This window comes from Mugil cephalus, chromosome 10 (assembly GCF_022458985.1).
Source record: "Mugil cephalus isolate CIBA_MC_2020 chromosome 10, CIBA_Mcephalus_1.1, whole genome shotgun sequence".
Lineage (NCBI taxonomy): Eukaryota > Metazoa > Chordata > Actinopteri > Mugiliformes > Mugilidae > Mugil > Mugil cephalus.
The window spans coordinates 12,593,732-12,612,890 of NC_061779.1; the positions used below are offsets into that span (position 1 = coordinate 12,593,732).

General features: G+C 41.4%; 1 protein-coding gene across 5 annotated transcripts in view; it reads right to left on the reverse strand.

The window, feature by feature from the left end:
* LOC125015341 (voltage-dependent calcium channel subunit alpha-2/delta-1) overlaps positions 1-19,159 on the reverse strand; it is a 59,927-nt gene that overhangs the window by 7,696 nt on the left and 33,072 nt on the right. For 2 of the 5 annotated variants that reach the window (XM_047597101.1, XM_047597102.1), the window contains exons 11-33: positions 16,160-16,318; positions 15,315-15,419; positions 14,834-14,912; positions 14,339-14,388; positions 14,149-14,238; positions 13,972-14,049; positions 13,778-13,858; positions 13,363-13,437; positions 9,421-9,492; positions 9,079-9,150; positions 8,402-8,463; positions 7,992-8,068; positions 7,129-7,140; positions 5,779-5,787; positions 5,451-5,511; positions 5,269-5,360; positions 4,215-4,296; positions 3,606-3,668; positions 2,893-2,996; positions 2,345-2,434; positions 2,189-2,256; positions 2,043-2,081; positions 969-1,040 (exon numbers count right to left, since the gene is read on the reverse strand). In XM_047597101.1, the coding sequence (XP_047453057.1) occupies positions 969-1,040; positions 2,043-2,081; positions 2,189-2,256; positions 2,345-2,434; positions 2,893-2,996; positions 3,606-3,668; positions 4,215-4,296; positions 5,269-5,360; positions 5,451-5,511; positions 5,779-5,787; positions 7,129-7,140; positions 7,992-8,068; positions 8,402-8,463; positions 9,079-9,150; positions 9,421-9,492; positions 13,363-13,437; positions 13,778-13,858; positions 13,972-14,049; positions 14,149-14,238; positions 14,339-14,388; positions 14,834-14,912; positions 15,315-15,419; positions 16,160-16,318 (1,692 nt within the window). The remainder of the gene's footprint in view (positions 1-968; positions 1,041-2,042; positions 2,082-2,188; positions 2,257-2,344; positions 2,435-2,892; positions 2,997-3,605; positions 3,669-4,214; positions 4,297-5,268; positions 5,361-5,450; positions 5,512-5,778; positions 5,788-7,128; positions 7,141-7,991; positions 8,069-8,401; positions 8,464-9,078; positions 9,151-9,420; positions 9,493-13,362; positions 13,438-13,777; positions 13,859-13,971; positions 14,050-14,148; positions 14,239-14,338; positions 14,389-14,833; positions 14,913-15,314; positions 15,420-16,159; positions 16,319-19,159) is intronic. The other 3 variants (XM_047597104.1, XM_047597105.1, XM_047597103.1) reach the window with 2 other exon arrangements.

Below are 19,159 nucleotides of genomic sequence, written 5' to 3' on the forward strand. Positions count from 1 at the left end.
AAAATGACCCAAACCCTTTTATATAATGTTTTCATTTAATTTTATTTTTAAAGGGAATGTGTTGGGAATGTTGCTGTATGCTGTATGTTATACTTAAGGCAATAGAAACAAGTACAGTGATTATAGTTTATTGACTAGATCTATCTAACAAACAGTATTGTGCCACTTTGTCTGATCCTATCATGTTATGTGTATAAAAGTGTTTAAGAGGAGCGGCTTAATCCTGATAAAGCGCTCCAGCTGTGCTTTTAGAACTAACGTTGCAATAAATAACTGCTGTTCTTCGACAGCACAAAGGCAGCAAAAAAAAAAAAAAAAAAAAAAACATTCTGCGTGTTCCCTGCAGGCACCAAGTGTATCACGAGGTGAAAAAGGCACCGCGATGCTTATTCTGCTGCTTGAAGCGATGAACTGTTAGTCAGAAATTGTGACGGTAGGATTGATCAAAGACAGCAGATGTCCCGTCTCGACTCGCATAAAATGTTTCCAAACCGACTGTATATCCCAGCACTGACAGACGCAGGCTGAAGCCAGCGTACGAGGGTGGACTTAACGCAGGAGAGCAGCCTTCCCATACACAGGGGACACCCTTCAGCACAGCTACCATGACTGCCTAAAACCCATCAGCGCTTTTCCTTTGATCCTTCTCCAGTGGCGAGGGCTTTGCTTTACTAGAGACATGGGTGTACTGCAGTGATAGGGCCATAACTTAGCCGAGTCAAAAGTCCTTTATTTGACCTCAATATGAGATTGATGAATTCTCGTGACAAAGGGAAGAGGAGTTATGTATATAGAGAGAGGTAGAAAAGAGAAGGAATAAGAAATACGACTGCCTGCGAATTCACCTATTCTGATTGTGCCACTACAGATGTTTTTTTGATTGATGATTTACTGACCACTTTGCGACTATAGATGTGCCCGAAATGAGCCATAGCATAATGCAAAGACTAGTGCCAATAATAACTCACCTGGGTGATATAATCATCTTGATTGGACATGAGAAGAAATCCCCCATCATCCAGTATCACACAGTCTACGTGCTATAGGATAAGACGACATACAATTGCACATGCCATGAAGACAGACTTTACAGATGTGAAAATAACGTGTCAATAGTTTAAAAACAGTTATATCATATGGAAGCTCAGAACTACCATGCTGCACATAAACGACATATAGAATTGTTTGGACGAAGTAGTATAAAAACCGACACTCCACGTCCACGTACGGCGGAGACTCTCACACAGGAAACTGGGGTTCATGTCTTATATGGGCCCATTGTGTTTTGTGTTGACTATTGCGTTTGCATGTAGTGACTGATCATCCCCTTTTTCACTTTTGTTTTCAGTCTCCTTAGTTTAAAAAAAAAAAAAAAAACTAAATTACTTAGGTATTTTTTTTTAAAAAAAAAAGATAATGGAGTGGATTTAAAAAGACATTTTACAACATTAACCAGATGTTTAAAGGCAAACTCCTCCCATCTGCACAACTATGTACAGAATGGTTGTTTCAATCGCCTTAAATTTTTGACCACTGTTATTTTTCCAGTAAGGTTGGGATGCTTATTTATTAATTATTATTTTTGCAAGAACTTAAGAAGGCGACTGGATTTGTAGAGTTACCTGAAGACGTAGAAGTGAAGAAGCTACATGAATGAGTGGCGAATCATCAACAAGAAACTCTTCAGTGACTCAGAGCGTTCACAGACAAGTTATTGTCTTGTACATTTGGTCACACCTGAATTATACCACCAAGATTGTTGTCATAAATTTTGTAGAGAACCCATAACTAAGTTAAAGCATACGGTAAGTATGTAACCCCATAAACCCCATTAAACCCTTCAACAGGTTTTACTAGTTTAGACTTGGGGAAAGCACACGTACATATTTGCCAGGGGCCCCCCAGAACCTAGACCGCTGGATGCCAGTGTTCTTGGCTTCCATGCCACCAGACGTGAATAAATAATCAAACTGAGAGACCCAAGTAACATTGCAGGTCAGGGAATATTTACAGAAACAACAAAATTCTCTACATTGTTGTACCTTGTCATTCCTCAGACAGCCACAGATCTCATCCTTGCACTAAAAAGTAAAATGGGCAGATAAATACATATTGAGTTGCACAGCAACACACAAATGTGTTAGAGATATTGCATACGGAACAAATTAAATCTCTTAGCCCAACTTACATTAAGTTTCATTGTAGCGTTCATGAAAATGTTCATCCAGAATGAGACATTGAGTTTCACTCCCACCACTACAGAACAAACCACAAAACAGACAGACAGATCTTTCATGTGTTCTTCATCACAAGGAGAAATCAATCTGGTATCAGCGAGACTGACCCGCCGGTTTGAGTGTGACTTCATCGATGATCACGTCCACTCCTTTGCTCACTAGAATACCTGACTCAGACGCCGACTCCCTGCCCTCGGCTGTAAATCAGAAGAAAATACACAAGGGAAGACGTGGAGTTAAATGTGAGTAATTACTACGCTCTGTGGAAAAAAAACATGCATTTTTAGCTGCTGTAATTTATGAGAGTGGAGACTGCGAAGCCAGTACATGTGTTAATCCGGTCAAGTGTACTGCAGCTGTAAGCATGGCTACATTACACTGACGTTTGCCTGTCCTGATGTCTGTTAGAAAGATCAGTGGAGATGACAGGAAGTATACAGGGCAGGAGGGAGGGTGGGGATGAGAACTGAAACACACAGCGGGAAAAGGAGAAGGATAAAGAGGGTGATATCAGAGGCCTGAGAGTCTGGTCTTTGCCAGGAGGTTTGGGATGTCGTCCAAAGGCAGAGAATAGAATAGGCTCAGTGCCAGACCACACTGAAGATCCTCACGTACAGAAAAGTGCACACATATTCAAATCTTTCAGAAAACTTACTGTTGAAAGATGGAGCTGTAAAAATATAAATTTCATTGTCCAGGGTCCTCTTGTAGAAGCTGGACTCATATGTCTCAGGATTCTCAGTCCAATCTTCCCCAGCACTGAAAACATTAATATAGCCCTGTTATATGATATATGGGCCATTATGGTCATAAAACACCAAGAAAATGTGTTTGATCTGTCCAGACAATCCATATTTTAATCTAAAGCCAAATGTGTGTCATAAAAACAAGAGTCACACCCAATTCAGCTGATATATGACAAGGACATCATCCAGTAAAAGCAACAACTGATTGTATTTCATGTTCTGTCGTGAGAATAAATGTCCATCCATTTGCAGTTAGCATGTTGGACCTAGACAAGGTGGAACCGCCAAATGTAGCTCATTCAAATTGTAACAGTGAGGGAACTGTGGAAAATCTGCAGCACTTGGCTGCAGCATTTGTGGGTTTGACCCATGTACTGTACTGGTCTGGCAAGCTCTGGGGGTTCAACTAAAAGAGCTTAATCCTCTCTGTTGTGGAAAAATAACCCAGTGGAGCAGGTGAGTAAAGCAGCCAGAAGTGTTGAACCTATGACTATTGCAGTGCGTATCCGTTTTCATCTCACACATTTACACCACCAGATATTTGGGGAAACGCCTGCCATGCCGTCTTACAACATCAGTGTTAACTCTAACAGGGAAACGGAGAGAAAAGAGGAAATAGTACCTTCTTGGATAGATTCTTGTAATTCCTCCATCTGTTGCTACAAATCTGGCAACTATCCCATCCCTGAGAACATGGAAAACAACAGCCAGTCAAACAATGTAGTCAATCACGCTCTCAAGTAACAGAAAAAAGTAGTTTTGAACCATAAGACCAGGCTGCACACACAAATTGTTTTATGCCCTGGTCACTTGTCTCTGTAGGCCCTAATGATAAACAGATACCCTTCACTGTGTGTAAACGTGTGATCAGATTATTTCAGACAAGTGGGCATACTATAAAAGGACACACACTGATGTAATTACTTTATTTTCTACTCATAACAACACATCTTGGCAGAGCTCAGTATGGCTGGGTGTGATATGCATTTTGGACCGTGCTTTCATCGTGTTTCAAATCGTCCATAGAAGAGAAGAAATAAAAAAAACAAAAACTCTGGCTCAGTTAGTCAATAAACCGTACATGAAGTAGACATTGGGTATAGCAGCGCAGACCTTTTACATAAGACATATTTATTTGTTTCAGCAGTATATTTTATGTTTATGGCAAGGAGGAAATAATACATATGTGCATTGTTGAAAACAGAGAAAAGCTACAAGTTTTGGCACTCACACTTTCTGCTCGTTCCAAAGCTTAACTAGTTCAGCTGTCAGACCTGCATCCAAGATCAGTCGACTCACAAGGGACACATTACCTGTGGATTAAAGACAAGATGTGCTCCACATATTGCAGACATTACTACAACACAGTAACAGACTTTGTAGGAAAATGATTATAATGGAAACAATGACAGGCAATTGTTTACAAATCTGGGTAGAGATAGGAATAAGTTACGTTTTTGTCTTGTAGAAGAAATATCGCTGTAGTCTCAGTAACCAATGCACTATTAGCAGCATTTTTCAGTAGTTCATTGGCTAAGTGTGAGATTACCAGGGAGACTAGAAGGTTAAACTTAGGGTCTGAAAAGAGCAAGATTGGTAGGCCTTTTTCTCTTCTCTGGTTAAATTTGACCAGATTTTCATAACTTCTGTCAGGAAATCGTTCTGCAAGCTTGTGTGTCCACTGTCACTGTGACTGTCAAGCACTGGTTGTTGTAGCTTTAGGAGGCAGGTCATCTCAAGGTACAATGTCAAGAAAAGTACTCTTCAAAAATAAAGCTCATTTCTTCCAAAGTATCCGCTGAGGTTCAACACGTCATCTCATGGTTATAGTTTTACAGTCACAGATCTGTATGAAGACTCAGCATACTGCCCAAAACGCATTAATGCCAAAGTATATGACTTGACCTTGTGTTAAAATGGATCAGGCATCCATTAGCTGGATGATGGTGGTAAGCCATACCAGAGGTGAGATCCATTAGATGATGACAAATCAAAGATCATGACTCATTGTGTAGCATGACAGCATCGGGCTTCTAGGAAACCCAGTCGATCAGTCTGATGTCACCCTGCTTAGTGCCTACTTAGCTAATGACCAAAGTCGTACTCTGACCTTCAGATGCCGGCCATCACAGTGGAAAGTTTCACAGGGACTTATAGGGAAATATACCATGCCCGTGTGCGTACGTACATGCGAAACTGTGTGCGTCAGTGGTACTACCTTATCTGTCTAGTGAAGAAAACAACCAGTTAAAATGTGTCAAGTGAAAACAAGATGCATGACTCACATGCATCTGGAGTGTTCCTGTCAATGTATTGGTTGAAGTCGAGGAGAAACTGGGTGTTGTTGAGTGACAACTTCAGCTCTTTGCAGTACTCCCTGAACAAAAGGCATTGATCAGTTTGAATCTGTCCCGTGTTTGTTCCTTTACGGTTAAACTTGGGGTTTAATAATGTGCGGGCCACTTACCTTGGAGCGATGTAGGTGTAACCGAACTCATCAAACTTCTCCAGCTGTATGGTCTCCATGGCTTTTAAAAGAACACAAAATGCCTGGTTTACGCTCAGAAGTAAAATAATATCTATATTATAACCGTAGTTCAGGAGAAGGATGTGCGAGGAGTGTGATCGCTCTTGATGAAATGATGATGCCGTGAGATGACGTGACACAAGCAGATGGTCGTATAAACGAGTCTGTTGGTTGATACATGGAGGTGATATATGAGGTGATGGATTAAGGCAGAGAGTGCGCATGGAGTGGGGAGGCATGAGAGAATAACTGACTGAGAAATACTTGCCTTCTTGCCCTGTTGTGACCCCAAAGAGAGAAAGTGTTGGGGAGATGCGAAAGTGGGAAAGACAAAGGTTGATAAAAATACATTCAGTTTCGGCGCATGATGTCTGGGAAAATATGCAGAAATAGATTTTTTTGAACATGTCCTAGAGTAGCTGATAAAATACTTAAGTTTTAAACAAATATTATGTCAAGCCAGAAATATATAAAGATTAATTGTTATTTAAAAGCATGAAAAGATGAAAGAGGAGCCGGTGCATGGGTATGCAAAGAAAAGAACATGTAAATACACAGCAGCATTATAGAAACTTCAGTGCATTTCAGTGTTTCACTTGCCCGGACTCTGGTTTTCATTTAAAATACTTTCTGGTAATTCCTATCTCATAAATGACATGACAGGCATCAATGGCTATCATTCACTGGCCTCTTAAAATGAAGGCTTCTTGGACATTGGCTTTAAGATATACTGACTCGTGTGGTGCAGTCTGCAAAAACAATTACTGAGAACTGGGTTCCCTCTGGGTCGTGGAAATCTGGTGCAGGATGAAACGACGGCCTTCGCATAAAACGTAACGAGCAGATTCATTGTCGCTCTGTCTCTATAGACTGAGCGCGGTGTCTATATGTCCAGCAGCTTTCCGCGCCATCCTTCCTCATCTGTCTTTGCTCTTTATCCGTCACCATCTCCTCAACCCATTATTAGGTCATTTATCCAACAAATACAACGTTCGTCCTATATGTCCATCCTTGGCCAGAGACGCTCCCTAATGCATTAGGAGGACAAGTGGCTGCATAATCCGCCTACTGCGGGAACGTGGTAAGATGGATTGAGGTTCTGGTGGTCTGGCTCCAATGTGAAACTCTATATGGCTGTACAGGGAACTTTACGGTCCCGAACTCCCTATCGGAGTAGTCTGTGGCAGTAAGGCATGGTGTGTTACTTTCTTTAACAGGCCTGTAAACGTTCTGACAGCCTTTATGGCACAGTGACAGACTCGTTATGGCGGAGAGGGAGCAATGCAGGGGCTGAAACACTCAGTCAAAATCTCATCTGTTGAAATAACTGCGCCATTAGTTGTTTACGCTTCGTGGCGTCACATCAAAGTTATGAAAAATCCACCAAGGCCAGATGGTTACGCGCTGAATGCGGTGTTTTCTGCTAATTATATCCTTTGATCAGGCCCACCCATGCTTCTATGAAGTCACCATTAGCATTCATACAGCGATCCGCCCGTCCCTTACTTCGAAACGAAGTGTGTGAAATGCAAACATATAGAAAACAAACATGCTTATGCAGCGGGGGAGCATCACGGTGCAACGTGAAGGCGGAGGACACAGAATAGCGAGTACTTGCCCCAATAAGAAGCTGTAAAGGTCCAGTATGGAAGCGAGACAGGAGAAGGAGAAGATGCATCAGAATAAAAATGCAAAGTACAACAAAGAGCGAAGCTGCGCATACACTGTTTGTCTATACAGATGAGCTTTGAGCATGTGATTCACAAGCAGCCATTATATTCACTATATTCTGGGCTGTTGGGGCCGCATCATACAGCGAGGCAGCCTTGGGAGCAGGAAACTGGGTGAAAAAAATACATAAATGAATAGGCTGAAGTAGAAGCATACAAAGGGAGGAGAGAGACTTCAGCAAGAATAAAGAGCATGAGGTGAGGACAGGTTTACAGATTAGATAGAGAGGCGGAGGAAAAACAGAATGACAGACAGAAAACAGTAATGTTGCCTACTAAGCTAGTTCATTAAACAGAAGAGACATGACGGCACACGGAACAGGCTGTAGAAATATATTTAAAAGGGTAAAGTGCAAAAGAGATGTTTAAGAATAGAGGTGGTAATGAGGAGATGAGGGAGGTTTCGTCTCCTTAGCCAGACGGAGCGCCAGATGAAGGGAGGACGGGGAGACAGAGGAGCAAATTGCAGACAAGATCAAAAGATCGAGTGCATGGGCTGGGTATGGGAGAGGGGGAAAGCATGTGGAAGAGTTTGTGTGGGAGTGCAAGGCGACTGACCAGTGGGTTACACTACAAAAGAAAGGCACTGTGGGGATTCGCTGATCTGAGCAGCAAACACAAAGGAGTGGCCGTGGTTCCAGCTAGGAGCGGGTAATACAGAGCAAGCAGAGACACTCAAGAGTACAAGCCCAAGAAAGTATGCTTGTTTGTATTAGTTTGCATTCTGTGCATGTGCATGTGTCATACTCACACGTGGCTTGTTGGATATCATCCCCCAGTTTGGCTTGAATGAAGTGTTCGCTGTATTTAGGCAAAGCAAGTGCCAGACTACAGAAAACACAGTGACAGACACAGTTGTATTTGATGTTATTCAAATATAATTTAAATCGAGACATGTTTTCTTAGAAGTATGAACAAACTTGAACTCATATTCATGCAAATGCAAAAATAAAAAGAAACAAATATGCTTTCAATGAACTAACCACAGTGTGATATAAGAAACAGGAGAGTGACCCCTGTTGGTTTAAAGAGCATCCTCCATCAATTCAAGCGCTTACGGGAGTCAGTGGGAGTGAACCGGCAGAGAGTTGAGCTTGATGAACGCTAAACAAGCGTTACAAAATGGATGGCTCTTTTTTTTTTAGATAAGAGATGTCTCACCTGTAATCTGTTCCGTTGACTGGCGCCCACGTGTAAGTCCTGATCCCTCTGTCTATATACCTCTGCCAAAGATGATACACAGAAAAAATGTTATTGCTATTGTTTTTCCCAAATGAGGGAGTCTGAAAGCTGGTTTGTGACTTCACTCGGTGTCGGCGGATAGAGGGTCTAACGCAAGGGTGTCAAACATCTGGCCTGCAGGCCAAAATGGGCCCACCAGAGGGTATAATCTTGACGATCACCGTTTCCTAATTTTTTCCACTAAGGATTGCACTGTTTTAGTCAGAGTAGCGGATGTGACGACGCTCTGAACTGAGACACTGAACTATGCAGCAGATGGCAGCAAGGTGCAAAAATTCCACTTAGTTTTCTTAAGAAATTTCTGTTTTTTTATAATTTTCACAATGTGGCCCTGAACTAAAATGAGCTCGATACTGTTGGTAAAATCAACTCTCACTGCAAGAGGCAAACATTGGGTCCTTGTACATGGTAACATAAATCTGAATGTGTTGTAACGTAACATTTTGGTAAATTTTAGACAAATCCCAGGTAATACTTATTTACGCTAACTGCTGTATTAATATGTGAGTATGTCTTAGTTATTATAATGACGGTATATAAACAGCATACCGCATTTGTAGTACTTACACTCTACACTCACACACTGCCTGACTCACCTCATCCTGAGTTTTTACCAGCGTGTGAATGGTGCGTTCCCCTGTCTCACCATCAATCATCATTTTCCGGATCTACAGGTAGAGAAACAAACGGGGGGCAGCTGTGGCTCAGTAGGTAAAGCGAGTTGCCCAGGAACCAGAGGGTTAGTGCATTCAGTATGCTCTTGGGAACGGAGTGGGTAAATGTGACATTGTGACTGTAAAGTGCTTGGAATACCAATTGGTAGAAAATCTCTATATCAAGCCATTTACTTATTGTCTTATAAACTCACACTTGCAACTTAGGAACAGTAAATCACTTGCAGGGACTGATAAAAACAATAAATAAATCAAATACTCTACCTCCACTTTGATGTCATTCTCCAGCTCTGCATCCAGGAAGTCCAGCGTCACGGGCTCCTGGAATTTAGGATTCTGTGGAAAGGATATGTTCCACATATGTGAAAGGAAATGTTTCACGCTGAAGTGTGGCGCAATTTCTGAAAATTACACACAAACCAATGTAATGACACATAAAAGGATCAAATTGAAAAGGACCCTTTACTTATAGCTTATCCCGAGTTAAGCCCAGAGCAGTTTTTCTTACATAAACCCCCTCTTTTATATCTCTTCATCTAAAGCCTGCTGAGTTGATAGAGGAAAGGGTTATAAAATGCAACGGACCGTTTTACAGTTGTAAAGAGATGGGTTCCTATCATCAGTCGACCACGGAGAGGTTTATTCCTCTGCATTTTAGTACTGCCGATGTATTTAACCCTTAAATCCATGGGTCATTTGTTGAGACTGTTTCATACATTGGGTCGCTAGCGACATGGCATTGATATAAAGCAGGTTGAGCCATATAAAAAAAAAAACGTATTGCTTGTAACCATATCAGAATTTATCAGAGTTATATCAGAGTTTCATAAATGAAAAGAATATGTTTCCATAGATTTCATTTTTGACATTTTTACTGTTTTATCTTGCACACAGTCTGAAACAGTAACTTGAGTGACGCTGCCCAAATTAGTCCCCTGGGTAATCACCAGTCCCGTTCCCTTTCTCGTGGATAACCGTTAATCACTGAAAGCTTTTGAGGTTGGAGGAGTATTAATCAGCCGTGGGAAGTGATGCCACCTCTTTTCTGATCACAGTATCTAAATGCGTGTTTGTTTTTGGGGGAAAGTTCCCTCATTAGTCCTAACTTCTATTGGAAACGATTATTTTAACCACCTTTAAGAGGTCAAAGCTATGCTATTGCAGAATGATTTCTCATCATAAGTATGCTTGAGTACATCTTCGTTTTCATGTTTGTTTTCATCGAAATCCTTTGTCATTTAAGAAAATGTAGCTCTGAACGGCACGTTACTATGACAACAAATTCAATGCACTTTATTACCGAAACACTCAAGTAATACCACTTCGACATAAAACTGTAAATGATTTTGCACCTCATCATTTATCAGTATCATCCAGCATATTGTTATAAACTTAGCCAGCAGCCCTTTTACATTGTTTTTAGGTACAGATTTTTTTTCAGTGCAGTATTAAAGCCTAATAATCTGACAAATGCCAGGGATTTGAGTACTTAATATGTAATTGGGGCGACGACCTCAGTATTCGTTCCACAATGTTCTTTTGTAGTCAGTTCAGGAGCAATGACAGTCATTTTCCTTGACACATGAGTCTAATTAGATCCAGCACGTTAAAAACAGAGGGTGCCATGTGGCAACGTTTTGACAACACATCTGACACCACGCACAGCTGAATCCGATTTGATAAAAAGTGACACTGAACTCTATTAATGTCCACTCTTAAAAACCCTATACGTCCGAGTGGCTTTATGGTGGCATAAAATAGTAGCAGTAATCTAGTGGTGCTCTATAAAACAGCGGTACATGGAATCTGATACCGAGCTGTCCTACACAGTGTTTATTCAGTCAGAATGTAGCGCAGCGCACCGAGAGCATACCAGGGTTCCACGTGGTGCCTTTCACAATTATCAAGCAGCAGCTTGAAGAATACGCATTTTGATTTTGAAGGATCAAAACCACAGAGGAATATCTGTCCTCTAACGGTTTTAAAATCAATTTGCAATAAATGAAAATGGAAACAACACAAAGTTAAGAAAAGCAACACTTGAGTTCCTTACATTTGATGGTAAGTGAAATGAAATGAAGCAGCAAAGGAGGATGATGAAGATGAAGCACCACAACATGGAAATGAGAAAAGAAAGAATAAAAGATCAAGCGGCACAACACTGGGTGATACAGAACGAAACATCAAGCCTACAGTGAGACGGCAGAGAATATGAGAAGGATAAAAATGGAAACACAGGACGGTGGAAGCGGCAAAGAGAGAAAAAAAAGATCAAGTGAGAAATAAGGGGTGAGAAAATAAGTGCAAGAAGAAAGAATGAGCGTGTCCACTGGAGATGTGTTGAGGTGATGTCGGGTGTGAGAACAAAATAAAAACACTGGTGCAGCCGGGGAGCTTTGTGTGACGAATACAAAATATGTACAGTGAGAAAGAGAGACTAACGAGGGAACTACTGAAAGGGCACAAGGTCACTATGAAAAATAGTTAAGTTGAATGCTATACTGAGATTTGATGCATTTGTTGTGTCAGGTTTCCTCTCAAAAAAGTACTGATTAGAGCTGCAATACATTATATTAGGTTGAGACTAGGACAATGATCGCCCCATATAACGCACATTTTCTTAGAAACCACTCTAAAATATACCCGTATAGACATGAGAAATTACAAAACAGTCACAGTTTTCCCTAACCAGGTAAAGTAAAGTTTGAACGGGTTCAAAGATAACAGATCCCTGCTTCATACCCTGAGAAATATGCGTGAAAGAATGATAGTTAAGTGCTCCTACTACTATTTATCTAATTAAAATGAAATCTATGTCTGTGTCACTGCAATAGAAAACTACAGCACTACTGTACAAACTACTTCTGCTATCTAGAGTACACTACTTACACTACTTGATCTCACCTCGTGGAAAGTGACAGCATACTTATTATTGAGCCTGAGCTTCCTGTTACGTATCCTTTTCTGGGAAAATGCAAAATTATAAAGAGATACACTGTGATGAACCGAGTTCCACTAAAGTACTTTAAATGCTTACAGTACACCCAGGTGTTACACGCCCAGGTGATGCCCAGGTGACCATTTTACAACACATGGAATCTAACAGATTCAAATCTTCCAGTCTGAGGACAAGGACTTGTTTTGTATTTGCAACACAAAAAAGAAAAAAGGTAATATCGCAGTATATTCCGCCACTGTATTCATGGGGCAAACCAAAAACATATAAACATACAGAGATATATAGGTGTGTCTGGTTAACACTTCCTTCTTTATTATCTACAGACCAGTCTTCACATCTCTTTTTATGTTACTTCCAAGAGCATAGGTTTGTAGTTATATACCAAAACCCAATGTAATGTGCATTGGTCTCATGTGGATTACCACATCAATAAAACCTAATAAAATGAAAATTCATGGATTTGATAGGGGAGAGGTGCATTGATTGATAGGATGTAAGTGTGTGCCTTTAAGGATCTAGAGTTTCACATCTAGGGGGGTTCTGAAGTTCTGGGCTCCACATGGCCCCTCATGCAGCCTGTCAGCGCTATCTTGCCTCGGGCTGAAGGCAATGAGCTGCAGTGGGGTGTGCTCAAAAGTGGACAGGCGTCTCTTGTCGGGTCATGGCTAATTCATGGAGGGTTGCATCTTAATACCGGTCAGTGGCTAGAACTCTTGCTATTTCAGCTTATGATGAAAACAAATCTGTTCACTCCGAATATAAACCCTCTCCATAAAGCCCTTTCTATATCTTATCTTTAAAACCTGATCTATGCAATTGTAAAAGACAAATAGCAGTACCATGATGTATTCTCGTGGAGTGGAAAATAAAATTACAGTCTGGTTCGTGCTATTTTCTCTTTAAAACACATTATGCTGCGGTGCTTCTTTTTATATCCTTCATTCTTAAACATATATGCCAGTTCACTGCCAGGTCTACATATCTATTCGATCCCATATGGCAGAAGTGACCTTCTAGCTGATGATATCAAGTCATAGTCTAACTAGGGAATGAATTCTCTTTATGAAGATTGATGAGGTGACTGTATATGAAAAAGTTTGGAGAGAGCCTGCACCATCTGCTAGGCCCTGTATTATTCGCCGAGCAGTTACTGAGACGACACGTGGAATCGTCAGAATATTATATAATGCTTCAAGACAAGGGCCTGCTGAGCCGCACAAGGTGATGCGCAGGGCCAGATGCCATACCTTTGGCTGGAGGTTGGGGTGCAGCAGGACATATCCGTTGGGATCAATGGCGAAGTAGTATCCATTTGGACCAATCTGATGCAAAAGATGAACGGGGGAGAAGGACATTAGTTCTCGTGTCGAGAAAACTCCTTGGTACCATTACGTGCCTGGTGTAATAAGGAGAGCCTCAGTGGTACCAAACACATGAGTATAACATGAGACAGAGGTGCTGCAATTACATACAAGGATGTGCTCTCTGGTGGGTGATTTTGAACAGACAGCAGAAAAGAATCATCTACTGGCTTCCAATGATTCTTTACTAACATCTCCAATGGTGACATACCAGTGCTTTATAACTGAGCAAGTTAGAAAACTTGGTGTGATTGATGGTTTTGTCTGGAGGCTTGTGATCACATATGGGTGTTAAACTCACTGTGAAGCGTGGCGTGAGCTTCTTGATGTCATCAAGAGACACGTCAATCCCCATTACGCCAAGAATCAACTGATTCTGGTGCTGATGGGAAGTATGAGAGAAAAGATGAGGGGAAAAAAAAAAAACAACAACAACAAAAAAGAAAACATCATCGAGCTCCACACATAATGCGCCCATGGGTGTATTTACTGCACCTCTTCATTCTTCCATTTATCCCTGGTCTTGGTTTTATTGAAGACTGGTAGCGTTCCGGTGATGACAAGACCCAGTTCCTGTTGGAGAGGGAAAGCAGTGATATTTCAGAGAAAACAGGTTAATTCTTTTGATTGAAGGTTATGAATTCTTAACAAAAAAATGGCATGTTGTCATACCAGAGCATCAAGGTACACATTGGTCCATTGGACTTGTTTGCCCCTCTTGTCTGCCAGAACCATTGGTCTCCCTAGGACATCCAGGTACTCCTAGATAGGACACACAAAACCATCTCATTTGTTAGATTCCTTCAATATAGATAGAAAGAATTCTTTAACACTAGAGAAATGTTGGAAACAATGCATTCACCTGTGTGTTTATTCTGATGGCTCCGATGGAAGGAATCTCATAGAAGTATCCTAGCAATGGGATTAGGAAACAGTAGATTACACGTATGGATAAAAAGAAGCATCTAATGGGAAGACATTTGGTGTCGTGGTTAACTGCATCATGAATCTTTCATTGTGTTGGGTTATTTGGGAGAAAAAAAAAAACAACTGAAATAATTGCCAGCTGGTGTTTTTGCTTGTGTGTGTGTGTGTGATGGAGTTTAACTGAATCGCCCATAAAAATTTCCTCTCCTCCCCGCACTTCTCCACAACGTAATTAAAGTGCAGTCAACCCTGTTCGAAACATCTGGCAGAGGATGTTTTAAAAGGGCAGATGATGAAGGGGCTTGAAGGCAGCTACTCCGCTATCGTCTTCTCGTCACCCCTCTTATAAAATTCCTTAACCGTTTGAATTACTTTACTATGCCCTCCCCGAGTTTGTTGGAATGGTCGTGTGTTGTGATGTGTGCTGTACCTTTGTTGGCGCAGGCCATCCACTGAATGGGTCCTTTGTCATAGTTGTGTTGTCCTACTGAGAAGGTGAAGATCCTCACCTCCAGGAGAAAGAGACGTTTTGACAGTGAGGCTAAAGTGTGCGTGCAACTTTGTGTAAGTGCACATTTGTAACTGCCGTGTGCATGAGCTTGTGAGTGCATTTGCATTTGATGAAGGTAGAAGAAGATAGATTTGTTTGATATAATATGCTAAATGCTTTCGGGTAAAGAGGATGTGCACAATCCGAAAGGAGTCCCGATAGGTATCATACGCACTCGTGTGTGCGTGTGTGTGTGTGTGGCAGTACTTGTATTATTCATGTCTTGGGCACACAATCTGTTTACTCAGTCACATCGCCGAGACAGACAGGAAATGAATGTAAGCCGATGTAATGTACCCTGAAGTGATGGCCACATGTGTGTCAGTGTGTGGGAGTTTGTGTGTGTGTGTCTCCTTTATACCCTTTTGTTAGCGTTGTATTTCTCCAGTATGGCCTGAGCTCTTTCCTCCCCTCCATCAGTAAACAGCATAATGATCTTGTTGCAGTTTGCTCTGCTCACATTAGTCTGGTCATCAAAACAAAACAAAGGTTGTATGATTACGGCATTACACTTTACATACACACACACGAGGACAGAATCGGTCAATTGGCATGTCTGACGTTTGACGTCTTAAAATGTGTCTCACACTGCCATTAACTTTGGCTTACTGTCTGCTGAGGTTGTCCCATTTAAAGAATTCAGACGAATTCAGACAAATTGTTTAAACCCATAGTTACAGCCACTTTCTATGATCCATCTATCCTGACCAAGTGTCACTATTTGTTTTATTTGATCCAGTTTAATCTTTCGGATGCAATGGACACTGTATTCCAAAAAAAGCGGTAATAAGGTCAGCTGGACTTGTAGAATTTCCGCTTTTTTGGAATACCATGACCTGGATGACTGAGAACCTTCACAGACACAATGGACACTGTAGCTACTCAAAGCTATTGTCTTAGATTTAATTCAAATCATATATATAATTTTACTGTAAATTAAACCAACTATATGACTTATATTCAGACAAAAATTCAGACAAAAACTTTGAGAGGGTCAGAGTTGACGAGGGGGTGGTCAGAGAGTGCTCATTCATCTACAACAAACAGCTGATTTGAGGTGACACATTCTGCCAGCAGATGGCAGCGAAAGACAACAATCTGATGTGTCTGGAATTTCAAGGGATCACAAGAAACATCCATTCAGAACTTGTATTACGCCTCATGCTCTCAGTCACACCTAAGTCAGACACAGTAATCTTTGCTTACTGCGGAGAGCTGCTCAAAAGCGAACTCAAAGCCCTTCGTGTAGTTTGTGATCCCTTTTGCCGTGATGTTCTGTACGGCATCCTTCAGCAGCTTTTTGTTCCTCACGTTGGCCTGAACCAGATGGTCGAAGCACGCCGTCTTCTTCACCCTGGTGTTAAACTGGGGAACAGAGGCGAGGAGTTATGACCTGCGAACTATTCACATAATTACAACATGTGCACGCGCATATGTGTAAGAAATAAGACAAATGTGCACGCACGGACACACTCAAAACACTCCCACCTAGCCTTGGCTGTTATCAGGCAGTGGTAAACAGACACATTCATCAAGCCCCACTAATTGCTTCACATCCTCGGAAGCTCAACGATTCGGTACCCATGGAAACAAGATTCTGCTATATAAAAACGAGGTTAGGCAGCAACACCATGTTTTTTTTTTTTTGTGTTGTTTTTTTGTAAGAGGTGAGACCTCCTCATTTCCACTTCACGTGACACGTATGCACAAATACTCCAGCCAACATTTACCAAAAAAAAAAAAGCCTTCCATGCTGTGCTGCATTCCAAATTAAGCTCATGCTCCATGTTTCTTTTAGCAAATTTATGAATCAAACCATATAGATCGGCCTTGAGTGAAAAGAAAGGGTAATTTCAAAGAGCTCCCAGACAATAACAGAGAAGAATATATAGTGATATTAGTACCATGAAAGGCATGGGACAGCTGAGCATGTACCAGCACATCTACTGTGTTGCAGAACTCCTCTAAAACAATACTGCACCTCATCGATCTCCACTAATCAATGTGTCTCTGTGAAATGGCCGGTAGTGATCCACATAGACAGGCAGGGAGGCAAACAGAGCCCTCACCATATGTGTGCATGGGTATGTAGCCTTGAAGTTCCTTTTATAATGACAATAACAGACACATCTCTACTGGAAAGGCAGTATCACCTTGAGTGCGGTTCGACAAAAGGACTCAATCAAGACGAGAACGCGTAAACACGTGCGAGGCACACGGAGGCTGCACGCGCAAATGAAAACCTAATGGGAGTTCATGTAATTGCCCACGAAGACGGATCTTTATATCACATAATCTATTAAAAGGAGAAATGAGGAAGGTGAGACCAAAAATGTGGGAGGGCGAGGAGCAGAAAGTGTGAGGAAGAGGACACAAAAGAGAAGGGGGGATGGTGTGAATGCAAGGAGCACGGATCTGTGAAGGTGCATCTCATGTATAATGAGCGCACATATGCTATGTGACACATCAGCAATATACCGGCACATTTTGTGTTGATTACCGAAAAGAACACACTCTTGCTTTGTGAGATGGTCCGTGCATACAAATTTGAATGCAATCTAGTGAAAATTCTGCTGTTCTCTTGTGATCCTATTACAACAGCTCTCATATGTGTGTGTGATGGTCCAGGGCTTCGGGAACGGATTAGCAGTGACACAAGAGAGAAGGCTAATCTTCGAGCTCTAATCCCACCGGACTCTGCTATTCTGGTTTAGTACTCAGTCTGCCCACTGGACTGACGCCGCCTAACAGCACTGACACGGGCTAGCATGGCTGAACAGGCTGGATGAAAGTGACAGAGGCTCGGTGAGGTGAGAGGTTCGGGGGTAGAAGCGAGAAGACGAGCATGAAAAAAAAAAGTAAATGGAGAGGATGAGGAAAGTCGAGGAAAGAAAAGGCAGAAAGGCAGCCATCAGCAATCTCTGACCTGCCCAGCTGTTAAGGAAGAGTGTGAGCATCTTCCGTGACCAAATGCCAACTTAGTCCCTGGGCTCCAGTTAATGAGGAGGGATTTATGGGTAATATCAGAGGCTAATGATTTAGTGACAGGTAACAACACCCCCAGGGCCAGGCATAGGGCAGTGTGTGTGTGCATGAGAGAGAGAGAGAGAGGGAGAGGGTGACATGGAGAAAGCATAATGGCTTTTTTTGGAGCAGTACCTTGTCAAATTTTTGTATTTTGGATGTATGCTACTATTAGTAGTAATTAGGGATGGAGCGATACACTCAACTCACGATTCGATACGATTTCCGATACTTGATTAACGATACGATTTTTTTTTTAATAGAATGAGCTTGCAAACAAGTTATGACTGAAAATATCCATGTGAATGCATATTTAAAAACATCTAGATATATAAAAGCTACAAATTATATTTTCTCCCTTTTTTATATAGCCCTTCTTTATTTCTCTGAGGTAGCATCAACTCTACGATACAATGCATATGGCCTTAAAAGTGCAACTGAAATTATATTTCATCTAAACAAAAAAATGGATTGTTACTACAAATTCCACACCAAAGTAAATGAATAATACAAATGAACAAAATCTCTTCAAATAAACAAACTAATGTGTATGACATCAATCAAGTGAACTCAAAACTAGATTCTGCCCTCTGCTGTTTAAAAAGGGCACTGCGATTAATTTTGTCAATTTTGAACTGTATCGCGACACGTCGTTACATCCCTAGTAGCCCCGAGCTCTGAAAAGACTCCCATCCATCCATCGATAATCAGAGTTTAGGTCAGAGTTGCAACACACTAAGCAGGTCCCTTTCCCCAGCAATCATTCCAGTTCAGATTCAGGTCAGTTGAGATACACAGCCCCTGCAGCAAATTCTGGGTCTTCTCCTAGCTGGCCCAATAAACCTCCAAAGGGAGACGCCCAAGGTGATATCCTCAGCAGATACAACCCAAACCACCTCAACTGCCCCCTTTCCATAAAGGTTTCCTCCCCCGCTATACCATTCATTTGGTTGCTACCTAAAGTTCATGAGGGCTGGATTAAAGTTAAAATATGTTGCGTATTAACATTCTCTGCATACTATGACTATCCTGTTGACTTAATTGTTTATAACTCTAAGATCTAATAGTCTTGCTGCTCTTGTTTCTACACTTCATTGTAACTATAACAATGTGTTACACTTATTTCAGTATCTTTTTCACGCATTAATACATCCGTGCGTTGCAGCTTCGTAGGGCCATTAA